The 26,159-nt window shown below is 66.0% G+C and overlaps 1 protein-coding gene across 1 annotated transcript; it reads right to left on the minus strand.

Moving 5' to 3' along the window:
- FOXO6 (forkhead box O6) lies at nucleotides 1-26,159 on the minus strand. The gene is made up of 2 exons (XM_035565125.1): nucleotides 25,716-26,159; nucleotides 1-1,413 (listed from the first exon to the last, which is right to left on the minus strand). Exons 1-2 carry the CDS (start codon nucleotides 26,157-26,159, stop codon nucleotides 1-3), a joined length of 1,857 nt encoding a protein of 618 aa, XP_035421018.1.

The raw sequence follows: 26,159 nt of genomic DNA on the forward strand, positions 1-26,159 counted from the left end.
TCACCCAGGCACCCAGCTCTGGTTCGTGGGCTGCGGGCCCCCGGGCAGCGCGGGCACGTTGAGCGCGTTCTGCGGCGGAAGCGCCGAGTCGAAGTTGAAGTCCATCTCATCGCTGTCCATGAAGTCATTCAGGATGATGGACTCCACGTCACACTCCAGGCTCCCATTGAACATGTCCAGGTCCAGGTCTGCTGGGAACCTGTCTTGGCCCAACACTGGGGGGTGGACGGCCCCCGGGTAGGGGCCCTGCAGCGAATCCAGCAAGCTCATGTGTGCCCCTTGGTTAGTAGCGTAGGAATGCAGGTGCCCGTGGTGCGGCATGGCCGTCATGCTGCACGTGTCACTGGGCAGGCTCATAAGGCTGACAGGATTGGCTAAGGCACTGGTGTTGACCGCAGGGTGGTGGCTGGCTGGTGACGGGTGGTACAAAGCGCTGCTCTTCATGAGCGAGGCCGAGTGGGCCGGGTAGGAGGACAAGCCCTGCTCCCCACCGCCGCACAGCAGCGGGGTCTGTCTGTGGCCACGGGCCGGCACCATGGGGCCGGCCTGCGGCAGGGGCAGGTCCCCCGGGACCATGCTCTCCTTGTGCGCGTAGGAGATGGAGGAGAGCAGATCCTGCAGCGAGGCGTTCCTGTAGGAGCTGACCGGCGAGAAGGTGGCCTGCTTGTTCTCCTGGATGGTCTGCATGGGCAGGCGGCGCATGAGGCTCATGGCCGGCTGGCTGTAGATGGTCCCACAGTACGTGTTGGTGGCAGCCCCCATGCTGGAGCACTTGGAGTTGAAGGTGAAGCTGGAGCTCCGCTGCCGCAGGGCAGCCGGGGGCAGCTGCTGCGAAGGGCTCATGCTGTAGCCGTCCTGCAGGTCCTCCAGCAAGCTCTCCCCGAGGCTCTCGTTCAGGCTGATGGTGCCGGTCAGGTCGGTCAGCCGGGGCAGCTCCACGGAGCAGCGGGCGCTCAGGGAAGGAGACATGGTGCTGGAGGGGCTGGGGTACATCAGCGGGGAGGACGGCGTGCCATCGTCCTCCTCCAGCTCGTCGGGTTCGTGGTTGGACATGATGGGCGAAAGGCGCCCGCTCAGCGTGCTGGCCGAGGAGTTGGCCCGCGTCCTGAAGTCCGCCCAGGCGTCGTACTCGTCGCTGGCGTGGGACGCGGGGCTCTCCGACCACTTGGCCTGCTGGGAGGACGGGCTGTCCTCCCCGCGCTCCTGCGTCACCTGCAGCTGCTTCTTCTTGCTGGCCTTCCCCTTGATGCGCAGGAACTTGCTGTTGTTGTCCATCGAGACCGCCCGCCGCCGGGGCGTCTTCCCCGTCTTGCCGCCCTCGGGGTTCAGCATCCACCAGGAGCTCTTGCCCGTGCCCTCGTTCTGCACGCGGATGAAGCGGGTGTGCAGGGAGAGGTTGTGCCGGATGGAGTTCTGCGGGGACAACAAGCAGAGGGGGCGGTCAGACATGGCTGGGGGCAAGGGCAGCTGGGGGGGGGAACGTGGGCTCCATCCCCTGGGTCTGTCTGGGCCGGAGGGGCAGAGGCAGCTGCAGCAGGGGCAGATTCAGGTCCCGCACTGCACTGAAGCCAGTGAGGTCTGCATGGGGATCCCACTCTTCTTCATCCCTCCCATCCCCACCGCCCACGTGCCCAACGGAGCTCAGCAGCACTCCCAGCCCACGGGGAGCAGCAGCAGCAGCAGCCGCCTGCTGTCCCCACCACCATGCACCCTGCAGCCTCACCAGCTCCATGAGCAGAGGGACACCCTCCACCTGCACGTCTTTGGGTGCCAGCCCCCTGCACCCTGCCCAAGGCTGCTCCCGGCAGTGAGAGGCACTGGTGCTACAGCACGGGGGCTCTGGAAGCCCAGCTTCATCCCCCCGGGGCTGGCAGGGAGCGCCGTCCCTGGGCACGCTCTGCCCGCATCTGCACCACGCGTGGTGACGGGTCGGGTGGTCCTGGGGAGCTGCCTTCCTAGTGCCGGGCAGGGGAGGAGAGGGGCCAAGGACATGTGCTGATCTTTGCAGCCTCCGGGGAGCCACTGCAGCTCCCTGCTTTCCCCAGGAGGACGGAGGGATGCGGAGGGGGAAGGAACCAAGGTGCTGGGGAGAAAGTTTGGTGCCGTCGCCAGCGTACAGTGGAATACTAATGAAGAGGCGAGTGAGCTCCAGCCTCATCTATCATATTATGTAATGGCTTACTTCTCTGCACTTCATTTATTTGGAGATTGCTCCCAGGCTGGCTCCTCGCCAGCAGCCACCAAATCCAAGTCTACAGAAATCAATCTCGCGCTGACTGATTAAGCCGTGTTTAGAACTAATTGCTCCTTCGTGTGTGGGGAGAATAAATTACGGGCTTTAATTTCACATCTTTAAAATGCAACTGCAGGTATGGGCTAGCCATTAACCCCTTCCTGCATGGCCCCACGCACAGCTGGGGAGGGGGCAGGTGGTGGCTGGGACAGCTCGGGGACAGGCTGGGAGCGGCAGTGTCTGCCCGCACCACCCACCAGCACCTGCTGCTGCAGCAAAGCGAGTGCAGCAGGGAGAGTCCCCCCTGCCCCCCCTGCCCCTCCCTGGGGACACCTGATGGCCCAAGCCCCCCTCCATGTAACCACACCGCAGTGCAAACTGCAGGGGAACGAGGCGGAGCACGTGGCTGTCACCAGGTTTGCAGAGCCAGCAGCCAGCTCTGCCCCGCGGTGCCACCTCGCACTCAGGTGTGGACACCCGGGGATGGGGACACCCGAGGATAGGGACACTCGGGGATGGGGACATGGGAGCAGGACCGGCTGGGTGCTCCCAGGGGTCCCAGCACGGCCCCGCTCCCGCCCTGCCAGGCAGGTGATGCAGCAGCCCTCGGCTGAGGGCAGCTGCCCTGCACAGAGCAGGGACAGGGGCCAATTTCTGGGGTCCTTGCCTTCACCTCAGCTGGCTACGGGGGACAGTCAGCGTGGGGCCAGCCTCCTCCCCAGCTCCTGCCTGCCTCCCGCTCTCAGCTCGGGGCAGGACCCACGGGGGCACCTGCACCACCCGTGCCCAGGCTGGCATCAGGCAGTGACCCGGCTGGACGGAGGAGGCTGGCGTGGGGAGAGGCGAGGTTGCTGCCTCTTCTGCAGCAGAGCTTCATTAAGAGCCAAAAGACAGCAGCAATTAAGCGTGAAACGCAGCGAGTCCGGCTCTCTCCTCATTAGCACCCCGACACGCCAGGCCCTGGGTGCAGGGCACAGGGCAGGGGCAGGCAGGAGCTGATTAGCAGCGGTGGGCAGGGAGCTGCTGCACCCATGGGCAGGGAGATGCTGCACCCACCCTGCTGCCCCCGCCACCCCACTGCCACCCACGGCACCCAGCCCCGGGCCTGATCGCCTGCCCCGAAACATGGGGCTCAGCGGGGCAGGGACGTGCAGGGGACATCGCAGCCTGCAGGGCTGGCAGCCTTCATGCCAGTACCTGCCTGGGGCATACTGGGGCTCTGGCAGGTTTTGGCAGGGTGGGGGGGTGCACGCAAAGGCCGATGCCATTTGCAGGGACCCCACTGTGCCTCCCGCACAGCTCTGCCCTGCTTTGTCCTGCAGTCCTGTATCACCTCTCTGTCCAGCCTGCGCCCCCTCCCTGTCCCCGCATGTGCCTACCACACCCCAGACCATCCAACACCTCATGCCCCTTGCCAAGGCTCAGCATCCTGTCCCCCAACAGCCCCACGGCGGAAGGCAGGGACCCCCCAGCCCCACGATGGACAGCAGGTACCCCCCTCACAGCCTCACGGCGGACGACAGGGACCCCCCACCTCCAAAGCTCATCCGCAGCATGCCAGGGCTCCCCCTGGCCACAGCAGCCCACCACCATCTCGGGCAGCAGCCTGAAGGGGCAGGAGGTGCCCTGGGCTGTGCACCTCGCTGCCCAAACGCTGCAGGCAGCCCCAAGCCCTGTGCACCCCGGGGGGGAGATGCCGGAGGCTTCCCCAGCGCCGCAGAGCCCCGAGCCCGGCTGCTCCCTGCGCCCTGGTCTGGGGCCGGGGGTGGGGGTGGGGGGGCGCTCCCTTGGAGCACCCTCGCCCCCTTCTCTGCCGAGCCTCATTGTCAGGGGAATAGGCAGTGTGAAATCGGTCTGATTAGCAATTAGTCCCATTGTAAAAGGATTAGCCGGACCCCATTGTTTGGATGAGTGACTCGACTGGCAATTTGCATCTGGCAGCGCTGGGAGCGTTTTTCCCGCATCCTTTTGACCAGCCGGGGGCTGCCTGCGGGGGGCCGTGCCCGGCACTACCCGAGGGGCTGGGGGAGACCTGGGAGGGACTCCTCTTGCAAGGGCCCCCAGCACCCAGCTGCTCCCCACACCCCTGTGCCTGCCCTGCATCCCCTCCAGCCTTGGGGGGCTGCAAGCTTTGGGGTGCGGGGGGGTGGGAGGCTGACATCCCATAGGGGTGCACAGGGCATGGCACGAGTGCAACCCAAGCGAAAGCAGGAGTGCACAAGGCCCAGCTGGGCACAGGGCAGGCACCGCCAGGCAGGGCCCATAGTGCCGAGGGTGCCACCCTGTGCCGCATCCCCTGCCCCGCAGTGAGCCGCTGGAAGCCAGTGATCGGCACCTGGGAAACCCAGCGGAGACATCGGCTGCATTGCGGCACCCCGAGCCATGCCACGGCCGTGCCAAGCCCCTGGGAAGGGCTGAATCCGACGTCGTTTGGGGTGCCCACCCTGCAGGGCCCCAACTCACTGATCCCCTGCTCCCCCCCCATCATGCCCACCCTGCCCCATCCCTGCCTCAACCCGCCCGCAGCACACAGATTTTGGGCACTTTCCCTGATGGAGAGCTGGGCAGCAGGCATCCAAGGGACCTCTCTGGAGCCACCTGCGAGTTTCTCTGCGCCAAGAGCTTGGGCAAACTGGGGCTCATCTGCGACATGCTCACGTGCCCTGTCCCTGCCACGTTCCCTGCTCCTGCATGCTGTCCCCAGCACCGTCCCTTGGCCTGCCACCCTTCCATCCATCACCTGGGGACGTTCTGAGCAAAACCTCAAAAGCCCAACACCACAAAAACCCCAAATCCAGTCCCCGTCCTGCATGTCCTGCACCCTCCTGTGGCCCCACACGCTGGCCACATCTGCCCTGGCTGCAGCTGCAGCCCACTAATGAGCCCGGTGCCTGGCGGGGCCCCACACGCAGGCTAACGGGAGGAAGCAGTGTAGGGCCACTAACGAGCACTCTGCCGCCCGCTCTCCGGCAGCATGAGTGTGGCTCTGGGGGTTAATTGATGCTTATTTACTCCTCACACACAAAAATTGCCAGTATTGGAGGAAATATTTGCGGGGGCAGAGGCTGCCAACAGCCTTGATGGTGCCCTGTCCTGGGGGGATGCCACGCAGGGGTGACAGAGAGGCTGGAGGTGGCACAGGGCGCTCGCTGCCAGGTGACAGCAGCACAAGACATCGTCCTCACGTGGGTGACAGCACAGCCCACACGCACCAGCACTGAGATGCCGTTATTCCCAGGGCAGCCACCAACCTCCTGCCACCATCCCCTGGGGACAGCCAAGCCCCACTGCCTGCTGGCAACATCACCGTGCCCCCCGCTGTCCCAGCGTGGGCACAGCCCCTGCACTCAGCCCACCAGCCCTGGCACCGCCACAGCGCATTCCGCGCGCAGCCCACGCCTGCCTGGTGAGCAGATGGCAGCGGCATGGTGTGGCAGCGCCACGTGCCAGGGGGTGGCAGCGCCCCTGGTGCCCGCGGCACCTCCCGCCACCGAGCACTGCCAGGTGCCGGCAGGGAGCGGGGACGCCACCCCTGTCACTGCCGGTGGTGGCTCTGCGGCACAACGGGTGGGGGAACCCAAACTTTGCCTCCTGCCCAAGCTGCCAGCAGCACCGGCGGCAGGAGGGAGGCAGGAGCGGGGCGAGGTGAGGCAGAGAACGGAGCAGCTGGGGTGGGGATGCTCACGGGGGGCTCATGCCCCCGGTGCCACCCCAACCAACTCCTTGCAGGAGGCAGGGAGCCCAGTGGAGGCTTGCCCTCACCAGCCTGGACAGAGGCATTGCTCCCTTCTTCCATAATGAATTTTCCAGCCTCTGCCCCATTCTCCCAGTGTCCACCTGCTGGGAGCTGGCAGCCCCCCGGCTGGTGGGACGCAGCACGGCTGCGTGTGCCCCATGCTGCCCCATAGCAGCTGGCGCTACTGCCCCATAGCACCCCCTGCCAACTGCCCCATAGCCGCACAGCCAGCCCCCGATGCTGCCCCACAGCACCTCAAGCTGTGCCCCACAGCTGTCTCTGCAGCACCCTACAGCCACCCCCCGCAATGCCCCATAACACCCCCATGGGGACCCAGCGCCCTCCCCAGCCCGTCCTTCCCCCGAGCACCGCTCCTGCAGCCGGGCAGGGCAGGGGGGTCCAGGGGGGGCCGGGCGCCCCCGGGAAGGGCACTGGGGGGGCAGAGCGAGGCCGCCAGCCTCCCCAGGGAGCCCCACACTGTGCGGGGGCAGCCGCCCACCAGGGGGGTCTCACCGGCGGCTGCCGAGCGGAGGCGAGCGAATTCGGGTCAGCGCACCGGCTGAGCAGAGCCGGGCTGACTGCTGCTAATTGAGCCAGGCGCCCATTAGAGGCGTGACGGGCCGCGGCCATCCCGAGCCCTCCGTCGCAGGTGGCTGGCACACGAGGAGGCCGGCGGCAGCCTGGAGGCTGTCGGCGCGGCCGGTGCTGGGCCTCGCCTGCCTCCTGTGTTACAGGCAGCGCGAGGCTGTCAGACGAAGCCCGGCAGGCATCTCGTTAGGGGCTGCTAACCACCCCTGGGGGGGGGCAGAGGGGCAGCTGGGGCTCGGGGAGGCCCCACGCAGGTGGGGCAGAGCTGGGCCAGGCCCAGCAGGGATCACGTGCCAGGGGTCTGGCCCTGCCCAGCCCCACAGATTGGTGCTGCTGTGGGGCAAAGGCTGGCTCCGGGCCTGCCCCATGCTTTGGGGTGCAGGAGCGGGGCTGGGGGCCTGGGCAGAGCCCACGCACCCCATGCTGGGGTCACGGCGTGCCCCACACCGACCTCGCCATTTCCCGGTGGACACTGGCACCGCGCCCCCTGCCAGGCCCTGCCAGCCCCACCCCAAGCCCCCAAAGCCAGGAGGAGGCCAGCTGCTCCCCCTGCCCCCCGTGTTGATCTCAGAGCAGGCCCTGCCCCACCTCTGCCCCACAGCCGTGGGTCTGAGCCCCAGCCCGGCCCCGCCATGCCCGCGGAGCTGCCCCATGGCCGGGTGCTCCCCCTCGGTGCCCCTGTGGGCCTAGCAGCAGGGCCTGAGCATCGTGGCTGGCACTGTGCCTCCCTCCCCTCATGGCCATGAGCAGCCCCAGCTATTTTCAAACCAGCAGGAAAAGGCACTGACACAAACCCAGCCACGGCCCCCGCCTGCCCCCATTGCCCCCTGTGCCCAGCGTTTGCCCCACAGCCCCCAGCAGCAGCCTCCATGCGCCGCAGCCAACACGCAGTGCGGGGACAAGCTGGGACCCCCAGGTGGGGGCCAGAGCCCCCAGGTGGGTGCCGAACCCCTGGACAAATGGCACACGGCTGCTCAGTTCGGTCCTCCCCGCACACCGGGGCTGCCCGTAGGGGACATGGGGGTGGCAGGGGGCAGGTCAGCCTCTGCCAGCCTCATCCTCGGGAGGCTCCTCATGGCGGCAGCGGTTGCAGCAGGGGAGGCAGGCACGGGGCGGCCACGCATCCCTCTCCCGGCCCTGGTTACCGCCGCTGCCAAACAGCTGGTTGCTACGAGTTGTGCAGTGGGAGTGTGTCCGTCGCCATGGCAGCCGATTTATTTTATTTTAGCCAGCTGCCATCGCTCCGTGCCCCCTCCAAAAAGCATCCTCCCCGTGCCCCCGCCTCGTCCCCACCGCTGAGAGCCCCCCACGGTGGGACAGCCTCTCCCCACTGCCCCTGGGGGCACAAGCACAGCACCAGCGTCCTCCCCGGTTGGGGACGAGGCTCAGGGGACGAGGCCAGGTGCATGGGGACAGCACCAGGTGACGCTGGAGGCAGCACCCAGGTGCCCAAACGTGGGGCTGGGGGTGCCTGGGGATGGGTGCGGGGGTGCCCTGGGGCTGGCGGCGCTGCCCAGGAGCTGCACGGGGCTGGGACAGGGAGGACCCAGCCTCAGCCAAAGCAGACACGAAGGAGGCTGAGCCCACGCTGGCTGCCACCCAAAGGGTCCAAGCAAGGAGGTGACCCCCTCCCCCTGGGCAGCTCCCGCAGCCCACCCCACAGTGTGCTCCACTCCTCCTTTGGCTAGCGCCTGGGGCTTCTCCCGGAACAGACCCAAAACCCACCAGGGCCTCCCCAGGGCCACCTCCTCTGCCAGCCACAGCCTCTCCCAGGTGCGTTGAGGTCAGAAGGGGCCAAAATAGTCCCCATGCTGCTGGGACCATCCCCACACTGCTGGGCTCTGCTGGGGTGCACGCTGCGGGAGCAACCTGCACCGCTGCCATCCTGCGCTGCTGCGCTGCCTCCGATCCCCGAGCACCTCGGGGCCGCCCCACTTGCTCCCCAAGGGCTCATTAGATCACCGCAGGACAGACTTGGATAACGAACGTGGCACTCACCTCCCAGGGTGGCTGGCACAGGGCTGGGTCCCCCAGGTGGGTCGCTGAGTCCCGGCTGTGGGTCCGTGCCCGCAGGATACAGCCCGGTGCCAGCCTCCAGCCCCATCAGTCCCATGTCCCTGCCCCATAGCGCAGAGCCAAGGGAGGGAAGGGGGGAAGGCAGGGTGCTGGGAGAGGGCTGTGGGGCAGACGAGCCCCAGCCGTGTGCTGGTGCTGCCTGCCCCTGCCAGATGCTGCGACCTGGCGGTGGTGCCCAGCCCGTGCCAGAGCCCGCTGTTCACCCCTGCTTCTGATGTGCCCCCATCCCACGATGATGCCATGGGGTGGGCAGGAGCAGCAGGGGTGGCTGCAGGTGATGGGGTGGGCACGGGGTCAGGCCACGCTCCCTTTGCAGCCCCCTGGCAGCGCTGCCCACCCAACCCCACATGCAGCACCGAGCCAGCCCCAGAGCAAACCACGTCCTCCCCCGGCGCCCCACAAATTCCACGCGCTGGGAAATCCCACCAGCACCGCTCCCCAAGGGACCCAACACACAGAGCCCTGCTTTCACCCCGCAACAAGACTCCCCAGAGCTAGAGAAGCCCCGGTGCCTCCCTCCGGGGTCCCAAGGGCGCCGGCACCACCAGGGATGCTGTGCACGGTGCCTGCCTCCCGCTGGAGGCAGCGAGGCTCCCAGCCCTCAGGGGCTGCTGCGTCCCCGCCAGCGCCCCAGCCCCGGCCTGCCCGGACCCCTCCATCGCACCACACCGGCTGGGACGCCTTGGAAAGACCCTCTCCACCATCAGCCACTTATCCAGTAATACTCTAATTACACCCCAGAGTTGGCCACCAAAATAGCTGCAGTAAATCACACGGAGCTGCCATGTAATTTTTGCATGAAATTACAGTATTTTTTCCCCTGGGTTCAATTTCCTCCACACCAAGTTCTTACCGCAGCCAAATAATTAAAGCAGCCACGCTCCCTTTTCCTCAGGTACTGTTTCAACTCCCCGCTGGCTGCACCCCCAGCCAGGTACCAGGGCACAGCTGGCTGGGGACGGAGCTGCAAAACCCCACAAAAAAAACATTTTTGGGGTTCTCCCAAGGGAACCACAGGACCCAGCCATGCGGTGTTCCTGCTTTCTGGGCTGTGATCTACTCCAGAGCTGGACTGTGCCCAAAAGCAGCCCAGGAAGCTGGGCATGGGGCCATGCACCAGGGCACAGAAGTCCCCGAGGACCCACAGGAGGGAGTCTGCCCTGCTCTGGATCTGCCCGGCCTCACCACGGCCCCTTGGCCCCCTGGGACCCGCATGGTGGGGATGCTCAGAGCAGCAGCAAGTCCTTGCTCCTGTGGAACAAAACCCTCCTTCTTCTTCTTCATCAACATGTCCTCCTGCTCCATCCCTGATGTCCTCCCTGCACCGTTCCCAATGTCCTGCTCCAACCCCGATGTCCTCCTTGCTCCATCCCAAATACCCTGCTCCATCCCCAATGTCTTCCTGCACCATCCCTGATGTCCTGGAGGCAAGGGGATGGTTTGGCCATGCCGGCAGGGATTGCCAGCAAGCTAGGAGCACTGGGAGCACTGGGAGCACTGGGATCACCATCACCGTCAGCCTGCGGCCGGCAGGGACCAGGCGGGTGGCTGGGGCTGCAGGGACATCGCTGCCTTGGATCCCTCCTGGTGAAGCACGCTCTGTGCCCCAGCTTTATTCTGGTAAAACTGACCTGGTTGTTGAAGAGCCCAGAGCGGATATCTGTGCAAGTCTGAGCCCCGTAGGTGGGCAGGGGAGGGCTGGGGATGCCGAGCCTTTGGGCTAGAGGAGAGAACATTTGGCACGGGGCCTGGCTGCACGGCGCAGAAATGCGAAATGCTGCAAGAGGTCCCTATTTGACAAATGTCTGTGAAAATCATGCGCAGCTCCCAGCCAGTGGCGGTGCCGGGTCCCCCTGCTCTGTCCCCACGGCCCCCCTCCTGTCCCCGCTCCCAGCCCAGCTCCGCCTGCTGCAGGTCGCAGCCCCGGCACCCTGCGGGCTGGCTGCGGCCCCAGCCGGTGACAGGGCTCCAGAAAAGAGCGGCGGAAAAGCTGGAGGCAAAATGTCTCCGGCAGCCCCGCTGCAGCCGGCACCCCCAGCACGGCCCCATCTGCCCCATTTCCGCCACACCTGCACCAGCCTGCCCCCACATCAGCCCTGCCAGCCAGCCCCACGCCCACACCGGCACACGCAGCACCGCAGATACCCACCACCAAAAAAAATCCCAAACTGACGTCCCCCCCAACCTCCCTTTTTCCCATCGCTACCCCTGGTGCATGGGATGTGGGGGGCACAAAGTCACGTGCCACCGACAGAGCCCACCCGGGACAGGCAGAATGGGGAGGGGAGGCAAAGCCGGCACGGGTGAGCTGTCACAGAGCGCGGTGCCGCAGGGACCCGAAGGACATCGAGCGTCTCCTAGCCGCACGCAGCCCCTGCTGGGAGAGGGGGCGACACCGGGGGAGTACCAGAGCCCCCTTGCTGCAAGCATCCTGCCGGGCCAAGACAGGCGACACGCTCGGCGGGTCAATGTCACCTCGGCGGGTCAAGGCCACCACGGGACCACGGGGCGCTGGGGACGCTGCGGCCCTGCCAGCCCTGGGGAGGAGGGAGGCCATCCCCGGTGCCGGGGATGTCACCGGCTGGCAGCGGGACGTCACCGCGTCACCCCACGCACGTGTGCCCCTGGTGAGACCCCTGCGTGGCACACCCCCCCACACCCACCATGCAGCCCCTCCCCACCCGGCCCCCCCCTCGCCCACGTGCGCGTGCACAGGCGTGCAGCCGGTGGTGCGGTGCGGTGACTCAGCTGCCCCGCCGGCAGCAGCTTGCCTCGCACCTGCTAATTGCGGCCCCCCCCGCCGCCCCCCCAGCTCCTCGCGCTGGGGTCTCGCCAGCCCGCGCTTACTCACGGCGAGGGGGGCCTCCCCCGTGCACATCAGCCACCAAGCCCGGGGCGGGCGGGGGGCTCACGGCCCCCCCCCCCCACCATGTCCCCATGACAGCGGGGACCAGCGCCATTTATTGTGCAGGTGCCCCGCATAAGGGGGGGGCAGCACCACAGGCTCCAGTTTCCTCCCAGTACAACCAGCCTGGGGCTCTGGGGGGGGGGGGGGGGTTGCCACTGGGGCTGGAGCTGCACCAGTGCCCTCCCTGAGGCTGCTGCTCCGGACCTGGCTGCAAGCAGGTGAACACCGGTGATCACAAAAGGGAATTGCCATTGACCCAGACCCCTTTTTTCAGCCTCTTCTGGCTTTTCACCATTTAGGAACACCGACCCCACAAGCCCAGCAGTGATGGGATGAGACACGGGATAGGACACGGGGTGGGCACCACGTCCCCGAGCCGCCTCTCCCCTTCCACCTCCAAGCCGCCGGGCTCCCAAGGACGAGGCAGAGCCGCTGCCGGGCCACGTGCCTCATCTTCCCCCGTGGGTCCCGAAAACACAACCCCGGGGCCTGCCAGCCTGTCCCCACCACATGGCCACGGCCACCCACGGCCCCCACGGCCACAGCCCGGGCACGGCCCTCACCCCTCGGCCCTGGCCCCGCTTTGGGGCAGCCGCGCCGGGTGCTCCCCGCGCCCGCCCGGCTGCGGATGCTGGGTTACCCAGGCAACGGCTGATGACATCGCGGGATGCAGGGGAACTCTGCTCGAGGTGCTCGGGATGCCATCGCTGTTGCCAGGGAAACGGCGGGGCCGGCGACATCCCGCGGGTACCTGAGGGTGGCAGGGGGGTCCCCCTGCACGAAGCCCCCCAGCACCAGCGCATCCCGCAGCGCCCGGCCGGGGGCTTTGCTCCCCCCTCAGCACCCCCGGACTGATCCCAGCCACTGCTTTTCCCTCCCAGGGCTCAGAAGTGCCAGGAACACCCCGAGATTTCCCCAGATGCCCCAAACTTTCCCAGCTGTAAACCCCAGCTGCATGTCCCCGGCGGGGATGCGCCACCCCCCCAGGCAGGGTGTCACCCCCCAGGTGCTACAGGGTGACAAGAAATCCACGGGGAAGTCTCTGGGCTGCACTCGCTGCCACACAGGGACGCAGCAAAACAGAAGGGGCAGGGGAAGAGGTGTGCACGGCCCCTGCTCCCCCAGCGGAGCCCCCCAAATTCCCCTCTGGGGTGAACCAGCAACATCAGCAGCGCAAGCAGGATGCGGACACACCTGGGCAGGCGGCAGCATCCCCGCGGGACGCTGCAGAGCAACAGGAGCACAACAATCCCCCTCCTGCCGCTCCCGCGGGAGCTCGGCAGCGCTACCTGCCACGGCAAGAATTGCATCAGCCGGAGCCCGCCCGAGCTGCTGGCCCTGCCCCAGCCCCACGGGGCCGCCCCGAGCCCCACCGTGGGTGCTGCAGTGGGGCTAGGTCCCCCTCGCCCAGGGCACCTGGAGGAGCCAGCGCCCTCGGGGCTGTTCCCGGTGCAGACGGGGCTCTGCAAAGCACAATACCCCAAAAACCTGCCCGGCCTCTGTTTGGCACAGCTCGCCTGCGAACCAGCACCAGGGGTGACAAAACGCCTGGCAAAGGGACAGGAGGAACCAGAACGGGGCCACGAGGGGCAAGCAGGCCCCAGGGTGCAGGGAGAGGCAGAACCATGCGGGTTTCAGCCCCATCCAGCCCTCGTGGTCGCTAATTTTGGTTTTAGGGTTCTGCGTGGTGGGGCGGGAGTGGGGTGAGCGCTGCAATAGGGCTTGGGGGGAGTTGTGGGGCCTGGGCTGGAGCTGGGGAGTGCAGGCTGGGGGCTGGAGAGGGGAGGGCAGTGAGGAGGAGGAAGATGAGGCTGGGATAAGGGGGGAAGCCCTGGGAACCACCCCAGCACTGTGGGGAAGCAGCTGCCACCAGGGCGATGCCACCCACTTTCTCCTGCCCAGCGCACACCAGGGGTTGGCCAGGGGGAAACACAGGGACCCCGAACCCTGGGGGCTGGGGGGGAGCCCGGTGACATCCGTGCGTCTCCGGGGGGACCTGGCAGCCCTTCAGTCGGGCTCCATCCCCGCGGGGGCCCCCACCCGCTCCCACGCGCTGCCGGCCTCCCGGCTGCGTGACACCGAGCTCTAATTGAATTAGACGCTGCTGCCTGGGCAGAGCAGCCTGCAAACCATCCTCGAATTCCTGGGCACGGCGCCCGCTCGCTGTCTGCGAGCTGCCCCCCCCCCTCCCCCTGCAGTGACCCAGAAGCGAGGAGCCTGCGGCCCCCCAGCACGGGCGGGAGAAGGGGTCCGGCCGGCCTCAGGGGGCTCGTTAAGCAGACAATTAGCGTGGTCGGAGGGTGCAGCACCCGTGGCCCCGCCAGGGTCAGATGTGCGGGGCTGGCCGGCGAGGCAGCGCGTCCCCGCGCCAGCTTCCTCCACTACAGAATGTACTGAGGGCTGTGGCGGCCCCAGCCAGGGACACGATGTGCTCCCCGCTCCCGGCCCTGTTTTTCCTGGCCAGCCTCCTGCTCCGCTGCCGGCGGGGCGGCCAAGCGCCAGGGCTCAATGCAGCCTTTGTTCGCTCCGCCGTCGCCTCCTTTCACACCTCCGGCCCCCCGCCGCCTGCCCCCCGCCACCATCCCCGGCCGCTCCATCCCTTTTCCGAGGCTCGGGGCGGAGGTGCTGCTGCCAGGGACGCTCGGCATCTCCGAAACCGCGGGCAGCGCCGCGCCGTGCTGGAGCCCAGCGGCTGCAGCCCCAGAGGGCCCCTGCTCCTGCCCACGGCCTCATCCTGCTCCAGGCCCCCTGGGTCCATCCAAAAGTCGCCCGCCCGCAGCGGAGCCCGGCGGGAGGCCGGGTGCACCCCGCGAGCCCCCAGACCCACGGAGGTGCGACGCGAGGTCGTGCACAGCAGCTGGTGCAGCTCCACGCTCTCTGCACGCTTCCTAAAGTCAAATCAAAGCGTGGCCCCAAACCACCCACATCCCACCTAACCCCGCAGGGGCTGCCTCCTCTCTGCCCTTTGCCACTTTTCTCTCTCTCTCTTTTTTTTTCTTTTTATTTTTTTTCAAATGGGCCAAATTTGACCCAAATTTGCTTTTCCTATTCGGAAAAGGCTCCCCACCAGCAAAGGGTCCCCAGCTGGCTCAAAACCCAGCTCCACGCCCCCATCCCTGTGTTTGCCAGCTGGGCACAGTGAGGCCGGGCACAAACCCCGTGGGATAAAGCCCAAACACGGGGGCACAGCTGCCCCACGGGCCCGGGGTGTGCAGAGGTGGTGACAAGGAGGACCCACACCCCTGGGAGCACCCTGGTGCACACCGCCGCAGGAGGTACAAGGACACGCTCAGCTCACATCACAGCAAAACCTCCGTGGGTCTGGCATTGAGCATCCTCACCAAGCCTCGCAGTGGGGCAGACAGCCTGGAGGCATCCCTCCTGCCCCCCGAAGCCCCTCTCTCCCCATTTTGCTGCTGCCGCCCCCCTGGCAGGGGGGGGCTTTCCTGCAGCCGTCTGGCAGCTAAGCCCCTGTCGCCACGGGGGCATTAGCAGCAGCGCTGCAGGGAGCTCCCCGGGGAGGAGTAAGTGGATCAAAGGGTTTTAGCAGCAGACGGCTCCCAGACAGATCTGGATTGTCTTCAAGGCGGCCACTTGCGGCTACAAATGCACTTTCTGCCTGCAGCTCCCGAGCCAAAAGTTTCACACCGGCTTTATTTCATTTAACCCCTGGCGGCTCCCAGCCTCGCAGATGCTCGTGCCAGGAGCCCCCCCAGCCCTGCAGCCAAAATTCGGCCCCAGCCTCCCCCCAGGATAAACCCGGCCCTGCAGGGGCGGCTCAGGGAACTCAGTGCTTGCGCCAAGACCCCCAAAGAGCCCAGTCCCTGTGCCGGTCACCCCGGGGACTGTCACCAGCACCGTGCCAAGAAGGAAGGTAGGGGAGGGGACAACCACGGGGACCTCTCCGGGATGGAGACAGCCTGGGGACATCGTTCCCACCTCACCGCCCTTCACAGCACCCCCTGGCCCCAGCCGGCGCTTGCCAGGAGGCGTGGGGGGAGCGGGGGCAGGGAGAGGCTTTGTTGGGAACGACCATGAATTATTCAGAGCGCACCATAATTACAGGAGCCCCCTGGTCCTGCTCGCTCAGGCAGGCAGGAGCAGGATTCGTGCCGCAGGGAGGGCAGGGGGCAGGGGACAGCACCCGGGGCCCGAGGCCATCGCTGCCCCTCACCTCCCCATGGCAGCAGCAGCACCCCATGCTTCCCAGCCCTGCACCCCACGTTGCTCGGTGCCGCACCCCAAACCTCCCCGTGCCACACCCCAGGCTTCCCACGGTGTGACCCACACCAGTTGGTGCAGGACCCACATCTCCCCAAACCCCCAAACCCAGACCCGCATCACCCTGCCCTGCACCCTGCACTGGGGTGCCCAAATCCAGTCCCCCCTTCCTCTGAGACGCCACAAGCAGAAGTGGGACCAGGGCCAGACCACGTGCTGGGACACAGCCAAGACCGCACTGCGCACCCCGGGGACCTCCACATGCCTCTGTCCTCAGCCCCCCACCGCTGCCATCCCCCCCATGGCCCCACAACCAGCACAGGGCCCTGGGCAGCAGCTGCCCCACGCAGCCACTCCTCAATGGTGGGCTCGGGCTCCATCACAGAGCGAAAACAAGAGCGGGGCAGCCACGAAATAATGCAGGGGTGGTGAGCAGAGCCCAGCGCCAGCATCCCCACGCTGCCTGGCCGAGAGAGCAGGGAGGACGCCTGAGGACACGGCGCCTGCATCGGGGCTGCATCGGCACAGGGCAGGGGACGCCCCTGCACGTGGGGTGACGGCAGCCTGGCCCTGTGGGGCTGGCCCCCCTCCGGGCAGCGCCACAGGAGGGCTGGGGGCTGCCCCCACCGCGGGTCAGGGAGGGCGCATGGCGGGGCTGGGCTCGCCCCGAGCAGCCCCGGCTCTGACGCACCCGTCTGGCATCTTCTCATTACACTGAGGGCTTCTGTTCTGCTGCCCGCGTTTGCCACAGCGGTGGAAAAACTCTTCTGCAGGCCTGGCAGCGCGCCGTGGGAGCACGGGGTGAGCGGGAGCGGCAGCAGCATCCCCACAGCACGGGGCCCCCCATGGTCTCCAAATATGTCGCACACACGGGGGCTGTGGGCAGGGGTGTTGGGGACCCTGTCACCCCCTGGGGGTGGCACCGCACCCCCAGGCCCCTGGGCACGGTCTGGGCCAGGAGTGATGGGGCGGGGGATCCAGCAGGCACGGGGGGACAGGAGCTCGCCCCCAGCTGATGCACCCTGCAGTGATCCTGTGCAACCACAGCATCCCAGGCACGTCCTGAGGTCCCCACTGTCCCCTTCAGCACCCCTTGCACTGGGAGAACAGGGCTCAGGGCAGGCAGGAGCAAGGAGCAGGTGGTGGGAGATGAGCTGCAGGTGTAGGGTGTGCTGGGTAGGGGTAGGAGAGTGGTGGGGTGCGGGTTCGGGGTGCCCAGTGAGCACAGGTGGGTTTCTGGGTGTGTGGGTTTAGGGAGTAGGGTGTACTGGGGGGTTCAAGGTACGGGTTGCACAAGGGGCGTGGGTACAGGTTTGCAAGGGGCAATGTCTGGTTGTGGGGCTGGGCAGGTGGGGTGCAGAGTGTGGGGTGCAGGGTTCTGGGTGCTGGGTTTGGGGTACAGGGTGCACAATGCGAGATGAAGGGTGCAGGATAGGGCTGCACGATGCAAGATGAAGCATGCAGGGTGCACGGAGCAGGGTTCGGGGTGCAGGGAGTGGGACTGCAGCTGCAGCCTCTGAGGTGCAGGATGCGGGGTTTGGGGTGCAGAGTGTGGGACACAGGATAAAGCATGCGGGGTGCACAGTCTGGGGCACAGGCTTTGGGGCACAGGGTTCCAGTGCCACTTCACAGCCCTGAGGGCTCAGCTTCCCCGCCGTGCTGCTACAGCACCCGCTGCCCATCGGCACCGCGGCAAAAAGCATCGGACGGGGCTGCTGCCGCGCTTCTCCCGTTTCTCTTAAAAGTCTACAAACCAGCAGGCAGCCGGCCACCGCCGTCCCCGTGCCACCCCGTGCCCCGCGGAACCGGCCGAGCCCACCTGCGCCGCCCGTGCCCAGGTCAACGCGGACGGGTCAGGCTCAGCCGTGATGTGTGCGTGTCCACGGCCCGGCATCCCACAAGAAACCTAACCGATGGGACCTGCAATTAATACCTGCAACATAATAGAGCTGATTACAATAATTGGCGTGATAATTGTGTTACACCTAGGGAAGGGTGTAAGCAGAAAGCCCTACAGAAGAGACTCTTTGTCTTTGCTTTTTTTTTTGTTTTGTTTTCTTTCCAGCTCGCAGGTAATAGCCAGGAATGGGCAAACCCTGTTTTAATGGACTCTTAATAATGCTGTAATTTCCCTTTGCAGGGAAAGTTTTCCAAACAGTCAAAGATTCAAAACAAAGCAATGATTGTTCCTATTAGCATTAAATTCTACTCTGGGAGAGAGAATAAATCAAGCAAGGGGATTCAATTCAAAACAGAACTATAAAAAATCCAATAATGATTTTTTAATATTAATAAGAAAAATATATTGTTATGCACCCTTAGCATTTAAACTTCTAATCCAATCAGCGCAAAGTGCAGAGATAAATCATGGCAGCGGAGGAGAAGGGAACAACCATCAAGCAGGCAGCAATAAAACGCTGTCTTACATCCCTGGGACAGACATAGGTTTGACAGACTCAGGAAAAAAAAGAAATAAAATCCAAATTTATGAGCCTGTCGCTGCTCGAGCCTGTTAATTCCCTGCCTGCTTCTCCGCACGCGCCCTGCACCTGGGGCCGGAGCGCAGCGCTGGCGGCCGGGGACGCAGCACCAAAAACACCCGGACCCAAGAGCAGCCGGGCGGCCCCGCACCAGGGATGCTCGAGGCCTCGCCGGTGCAGCAGCAGCGGATGCTGGATGCAGCTGATGGTCCCCGCATGGCCCCGATCTGCACACGTGGACGCGTGGAAGTGCACTATCCCCCGTGGGGCTGGCCGTGCGCTGAGCCAGGATGTGTCCTGTCCAGGTCACAGCCCAGGAGCAGCCTCGGTGCCATCCTGCTTGAACTTATTACCAACAGTCCGCGACTCCCCGCCAATGCACCGAGCAATTCCCCCTGATTTATCGGCCCCGGCGGCCAGAGCACAGCCACGTGGGCCAGCACCGAGCCCTGGAGAGCGGCAGAACTCCGTGCAGCACACGGGAAACGTCGGATTTTGGCATTCCCGGACCAGCAGGTCCCAGCTCCCCCTGGGTCCCCTCGGACCGTGCTCTGCCAAAAACCCGAAAGCAGCCACGTCCGGCAGCCGCGATCCCGGCCACGCGATGGCCAAGGACAAAAGGATCTCAGAGCCACAGGGAGCTCCGGGACAGCTCGCAAACTGCTGACAGCATGAATCGGTGCGAGGAGAGAGCGAGGGCGTTCGGGGACAGACGGACAGACAGGCTGCTCCCGCTCGGGAGCACCCCGAGCTTCCATTCGCACCGGCTCCTTGTGGCTGAGCCCCTGGCAGGGGAGGCTGAAGGGAGGCGAAGCGCTAATTGCAGCTCTCGTCTCGCTGGTACCCCGTGGGGGGTTTCTGCTCTGCTTTCCAATGCTCTGGTCAGGGGCTCGGGGAGCAGGTACCAGCCTTGTCCCTGAGCTCCCTGCCCTGCCGCTAGTGACAGCTCGGCTCCCCAGCAGAGGAGCAGCCCCCTTGGCACTTTGTGATACATTTTAAGGTGAAATAATAATAAAAAAGATCTGAATTAAAAATCCCAGTGCCTGTTTCTCGTGCTGCCCCACCACCAATGAGTTTCCAGCACTGCAGCACGCAGACCCCGCTGCGAACCAACTCGCGGCACCGGGCGCATCGGGCTCGGCGGTCGGCCCGGAGGCCCAGCCTCCACCATGAGGACACGCCACGAGCCTGGGGGGACCCCACAGATGGGGATGGTCACCAGCATCCTTGCACCACCCTGACGGCCTGGGGTTCCCCAGGACGGCACCGCTGGGTGCTCCCCTGCACCCACGTGCACCCGGGGCTGCAGCCACCTCCTCTGCTCGCAGGACTGGAGCCAGGTTCCGGAGGCAGGGCAGAGGCTGCCCTGGGGGGCACGGGGGCACCTGGCCATGCTCCAGGACAGGGCCACGCTCTCCAGGAGCCCCTGGCCTGGGGGCAGCGGTGAGGGGTGGGCGAGCTGGGGGTGGGGGGACACAGTGGGGCTGAACTTTTGAACCAGCAGGCTGGAGATCAGTGCATTACCTTAACGCGAGTTAAAAATAACCGTCTCGTCTCTTGAAATGAGCCTGTCTGCAATTACAGCTTGGCATGTCTGCTCCGGAGCGTCCCCAGGCTGGCACCACGCCAGGTGGCAGGCGGCTTCGAACAACCCTCGCCTTTCTTTTCTTTCTTCACCTCCCCCCCCCCCCATTTTTTTCTTCCCAGCAAACCAAAGGTGGCTTCTCGGCTCCCAGCTCAGCTCCCCACGCCCGCCGAGGCGCAGCCGTGACTTCAGAGAGCAGCCCGGCCTCCGCCACCCGGCAGCGAGGCCCCGACCCCTCCCTGTCCCCCGGGGACACGGGGACGCTCCCGACAACCCCAAATCCCAGGGGGCCGGGCTCCGGGGGTGCCCTCCCAGTCCTTCGCCACGCTGCCCTTGCACGCACGACGCGTGCCTGACTGCAACGTGCAGGCGTGCACGCACATGGGAGCGCATGTGGTGAGCCCTGCACACGTGCACACGTGTGGCCAGGGGACAGCGGGGCTGCATGTGCACCACATGTGCACACACATGGGTGTGCAAGGGAGGGCGTGCAAGCTGAGCCCCTGCGTGTGTGCTCAAGCACGTGCAGATGCCGCGGGCTCCCCGCAGAATCGCTCACTGTGCCCTGGCCATGCTGGAGCCCAGGCAGCAAAACCAAGCACCCATCCTGCATCACCGCGTGTGTCCCCACTACCAGCACCCCTGGGACACCTCCTCTGTCCCACAGCCCCGGGAGCTGCTGCGTCCCTCGCACAGTGGGAACAAAGCGCTGGAGGTGGCGGGGACTCTGGAAAAAGCCACCCCTACAGACCCCACTGCTCAGCCCCACTGTGGCCACCCCAAGGGCCCGGACACCCTGGGCCAGACCACAACTGGGGGCAGCTCGGGACACCCCGGGGCTGAGCAGGGAAGGGACCAGCCTGCTCCAGGGGTCCCCACCCGGCACCCACGCCGCCGCCGCGCCCCCTCCCAGCGCCGGCCGCCTCCGCCCCCCCGGTGGGTGAAAGCAATCTTTGTGCCGTGCTTTCAGTTCTCCTTGCTGGCGGGCGGCCAAGGCAGCAGATAATAATGAACAGATGCTGTCCAAAATGAGCTTCAGCGGCAGACAGGCAAGCCTCTCCGAGTGTCCTTCCGTAACCCAAAGTGCCTTTCACCTCGGCACTAATCAGGCACCTTCAGCAGGAGAGCAGAGCTGGCGCGCAGCGTCTGGCTAATTAAAAGTAATGCAGGCGGGGAGACCCCGGCAGAGCCGTGCCTGGCTCCCGAGCATCCCCGTGGCCACGTGTGAGCCGAGGGAGGCAGCGGAACCGGGGGATGACAGCGGGGATGGAGAGGTCAGCGTGGGCCTGGGGGTGCCCCCATGCGTGGCAATAGGTGCGACGCAGAGCCCTCCAGCCAAAAACTGCACCAAGGGATCGGGGCCAGCGCACGAGTCCTGCCCCTGCCTCCACACACTGTAGGGAAGAGGCTGCCACGGAAATCCCCTGGGTTTTTAGCAAAGCGTCCAAAGGAAAGCTCCTGGTGGCAGCACCCTGCCCAGGCCCCCCCAGGGCCGAGGAGCTCCCGCAGCTCCAGCCCGCTCCGCTGGGGCACAGCGTCCACACAAAATATTTACAAGGCCTTTTAAGTACAAAAGCCAAGCACCAGGAAATTCGTTTCCCAGCCCAGGAATCTGGCACTCACGTCACGGCACCGGGCTGCGGACGGCGAGCGGGAGGGAGGGATGCACGCAAGGACACGCACGTGGGGACGGACAGACAGACAGCGGGCGCCGGGCTGCAAGTGCTCGTCTACTCCACAGGATCTTAACTGTAGTTTATATTCCAGCGGTTATTAAAAATAAGGTGTGGGGGGGGAAAGCTAAGAGCGGAGCAAGCTGTTCATTTGGAGCCTTTCCCTTGGGTTTAATAAAGCCCCACTCACTGCTGTAGTATCATTTTTATGCTATCATAAAGCCGGACCATTTAGCAGGTTTGTGTTACTTCAGCAGTTAGCGCTGCATGAAAAGCGATTCCAGAAGAGAGGGGGAAAAAAATAAAAAAAAAAAATTAAGAAAGGGAAGGAAGATGAAAATCTCCAGAACGTGATAGAAGAGCAAGGTGCGAAGGAGGAGCGGATCCTGGGGGATCCCTCGTGGCCATGCCCCTGGCACGCACCGTGGTGCACGGGAGCGTGTCACCGTGGCTCAGGACTGAGCGAGGCGCCGAGCTGGGGACAGGGACGGGCAAGGAGCCCCCGCTGCACCCCTGGGATGCCCAAAGGGTCTGGGGTCCCCCATCTGTCAGGGGGAGCCTGGCCCTGTCCCCACTGTGGGGGCTATAAGGGAGCTATGGGCGCTATGGAGAGGAAGGGACCAGGAGCCGAGCCCCCTGCACGCCCTGACCCCACAGCACAGGGCCCCTGGGCCATCCTCGCACCCAAATGCCTTTTCCACTCCTTTTTCTCCCCATTTCATACCCATTGCGCCCCACGATGGGGACAGCAGCACTGGGGGTCTCTGCAGAGGCCCCGTGCTCCCCCAGGCCACCAGGACCCCGTGTCTCCATGCCCCTGCCCGCCGTCACGCTGCAGCCCCGGCGCCATACGGGAGGAGGAGGTGGAGGGGAGGGCTGGGAAATTAAGGTTTGCAGCGCTGTCAGAGCCGCATCAAACAGGCATCCACCAGCTGATTGCTTGATTGTTATATTTTGGATGTCAAACCGGAGCGAGCAGAACCTTTAAAATGCATCCATGCCGCTGCCTTTTTGACGGAGGGTGTTGGTTTCCCATTAACAAGTGGAAAGCGTGAGCTGGAGCAGAAAACTTCAAGCGCTTTGGAATTGATAAAATAACAACTCCCTAATTAAGCAGAACTGTCAGTCACGGGCGCCTGCTGCCCTGCATCGGGAAGCAGCAGCAGCAGCTCACGGCGCACGTGCCCGCGGCGCCAGCCCAGCCGCTGCGGCACCCGGAGCCCTGGGATCCTCCACGGGGCCGGAGCACCCCTGCCCCATAGGGCCCTGGTCCCGCTGCTGAGCACGGCCAAGCTTTTAGGTGCTGTGCCTCTGTTTACCTCACCGTAAAACCCCAAAACACGCCCTGCGCTGGCATCCTTCCCCTCCAAGGTACGGAACCAGCCTGGGGGAGCGCGGCCCCGATGGACACAGCAGACACCTCTGCTGGGTGCGGATGCAGCGTCCCCATGGCCGGCTGGATGTGGGATGGAGTCCTGGTGGCAGAGCCCAACCCAAGACCCCGCAGGGAAGCCAAGCCCTCGGCCTGGCTCTCCGACCTCCACGATCTGCTCTCCCCAGAATGGGGAGGCTGCGAAGGAGCTAATTAAAGAAGCAGCCCATTACCCGAGACCCCCCTCTGATGCCACTGTGCTCGGTAATGAAACGCTTTAAATCTGCGATGCTTCTCCCAGGCCTGGGGCAGGAGGGACGTGGCATCTCCAGGGGCTCTTTAATAAGCTTTGAGCAGCTCGTTACTACAAAATTGACTGCCCAGCGCTGCAGGTGCTCCCGCAGCTTCACCAAGCTGCCGGCCTGCCCTGGGCAGGGCACAGCCAGCAGGGACACGGGTGCTTAACCCCCGGCACAACGGTGTCCAAGGCGGTGACAACCAAGTGAGGGGGTCCCTGCACACTGCTCCAGTGCCAGGACAAGGAAGGCAGCACCACAGAGCAGCGGGGGGCAGCAGGGGGACAGCGGCAGAGGCACCACAGAGCCGCTCTGGCTGGCGATGGGGCTCCCCAGGACGAGTTGGAGAGCGCCAGGTCCCCGTCCTGCAGAGCCACCCCAGCACGCAGCTCCTCCCTCGGGCACATCACACACCGGGAGCACGGCCCCAGGTCCCCCCACACGCCCAGCCCCATGAGCCAAATCACCACCGTGCCCTGACACCACCACAGTTCTGCAGTGCGGGGCCGCCCATTCAGCGCCCCCGGCGCACCCACGCAGCCCCTTCGGCCGACGCAGCCCCCGCACTAAAGCCGCGATGCCCCGCGCAGGACGAGCGGCTCGGTTGGCACCGGACATCAAACAGCCCAGCCGCCATCCCTGCCCCATGGGACAGGGTACACCAGGAAGGGCGCGGGGGGACAAGGGACAGAGCTGGGCGCCTGGCGTTGCTCCCACACGCTCCCTGCTGGAGGCTTCCCTGGGGGAGGCCGATGGCTGGGGTGCCGGCAGTGCTGGTGGGATGAGCGAGAGGACAGCCGGGTGACAGCTGGCAGGGGGTGAGGCCACACCACGAGGGTACTGCCTGTAAAGCCTGTCCTTGCTCAGAGGCCAAAAGTCAGAGCTAGTGCCAGTGGACACAGGACGGGCAGCCCCAGACAGGCAGCCCCCACCGCCTCGCGCACCCACACCAACACACCCACGCAGCACCACCGTCCCCTCATGGCCCTGTCTGAGCCCCGGCACACCCAGAGAGGACACCGGTCAACCCTCTGTGGGTGGCTTGAGCCCCAGTGACAAAGGGACAGGGAGGGCTTTGCCAGTCTCTGCTCGATGGCACTTCCCACCTCCCGCGTGCCAGCACTGGCCCCGAGAGGCACACGCGTCCCCGTCCCCATCCACGGCTCAGCACACAAACTTGTTGCCACACGCGGCCCCATCCCCTCGTCCTGCTCCCTGCGCTGCCCTTTGGGGACACCCAGGGGACCCCCACATGCTCCACACCCCAGTGACCGAAGCTGCTGCCGGGAGCCCCCAGCACACCCAGCACTCCCAGCTACCAGCCCAGAGCCACAGCGAGCATCTCGCCGTGCCCCCTGGGCCCGCTCAGTGCGTGTCCCCCCGCTGTCCCAACGGGTGGGAGCCCTGGGGACACCCAGCTCCCCCCACACGTGCCTGAGGCCATGCAGGTCTCGCCAGAGGCACAGGTTGGAGGAGACCCACAGGACCGGCACCTGCTCCTGCCTCCTCCACAGGTCCCAACAGCACAGGACGGGGACATCACTGCTCCGGGACAGGGACACAGCTGCTCCGGGACCGCTGCCCCTGCACACCCAGCACAAGCACAGCCTCCACCTGCACCACCAGCTCCCACAGCCCAGCTGCAGGTGGCACAGACAGACAGCATCCGGCCTCGCTGCCCCCAAAAGGGCCCTGTTTGCACCCAAAAGAGCCCCCCGAGCAGCCGAGCCAGGCTGGGCCACCTGCAGGGGACGGGGGCGCGCGGTGCCGGCACGAGGTCAGCCCACCAGCGCAGCAGGGCAGCATTAGAGCCCCCGAGCCTTGTTACACACTAATCACACTGGAGGTGACAGGGCTTAGGGGAGGGCTTAAGAGAAACCGTCTCCTTTTTACTGACACCATCTGGACACAGGCGATCTCTCCCCCTCTCCAGCGCGGAACCGGAGAGCGGCAGCGTGGCGGGGGGTGGGGGGTCAGGGCAGCCCCCCCAGCCTCCAGTGCCCTCGGCTGGCTCCGGTGTGGCACAGCCAGGGGAGGGAGGCTCGCACACGCCGACCGGAGCGGGGCCAGAGGATGTGAGCGTGGAGCCGCGGGGGCTGCGAGGGGCAGGGGACACAGCCCCCGTGCAGCCACACTTGGGGTGCGTGGCAGCCTGGGGACACCTGCCCGGGGACACCAGGGGACCCTGCGTGCTGCACACCCCGGTGGGCTGGGAGCCCCCAGCACCCCCAGCGCTGCCGGCCACCATCCCAGAGCCGTCCCCCCCCGGAGCTCCCGGTGCAGGCGGGCGGTGGGGTCGCCCCTCGCCCCGGTGCCGACGTCCCCTCGGCGGGGAGGAGCGGGGCGCCCCGGCTCTGTCCCGCCACCGGCCCGAGCGCAGCCGGCGAGGCGGGGACGAGGCGCACGGAGCCGGGCCACGCACCGCTCCCCTCCCCGCAACCCGACCGGCCGCGGGGCAACCGAGCACCGGCGGGGGGGGTGGGGGGGCTCCGGGAGCGGGGCAAAGTCGGTCGGCGGGGCGGGGGGGGGGGGGGGGGGCGCGGGTACCTTCCATCCGGCGGAGCTGTTGCTGTCTCCTTTATCCTTAAAGTAGGGGACGTATCGCACCATCCAGTCGTAGATCTGCGAGAGGGTGAGGCGCTTCTCCGGGGAGCTCTCGATGGCTTTGGTGATGAGGTCGGCGTACGAGAGGTTCCCCCAGGCGTTCCTGCGGGACGTCTTGGCCTTGCGGAGCTGTCCAACGTCCGCACCGGGCGGCGGCGGGGCGGCGGCGGCGGCTGCTGCTCTGCGCTCCGCCGGGGCCGCCGCCGCGTTCTCGGTGCCCTCGGCTCCGCCGGCCGCCAGCGCCGGGGGGGGCCCCGCCGCGGCCCCATCCTCGTCCTCCGCCGTGAAGTCGGGGTGCGGGAGCGGCCAGGTGCAGGAGCGGGGCCGGCTCTGCGGCTCGAAATCCGGGTCGATCTCCACCTGATGCGCCTGGAGCTTTTCTTCCAT

This window comes from Cygnus atratus, chromosome 23 (assembly GCF_013377495.2).
Source record: "Cygnus atratus isolate AKBS03 ecotype Queensland, Australia chromosome 23, CAtr_DNAZoo_HiC_assembly, whole genome shotgun sequence".
Taxonomy (NCBI): domain Eukaryota; kingdom Metazoa; phylum Chordata; class Aves; order Anseriformes; family Anatidae; genus Cygnus; species Cygnus atratus.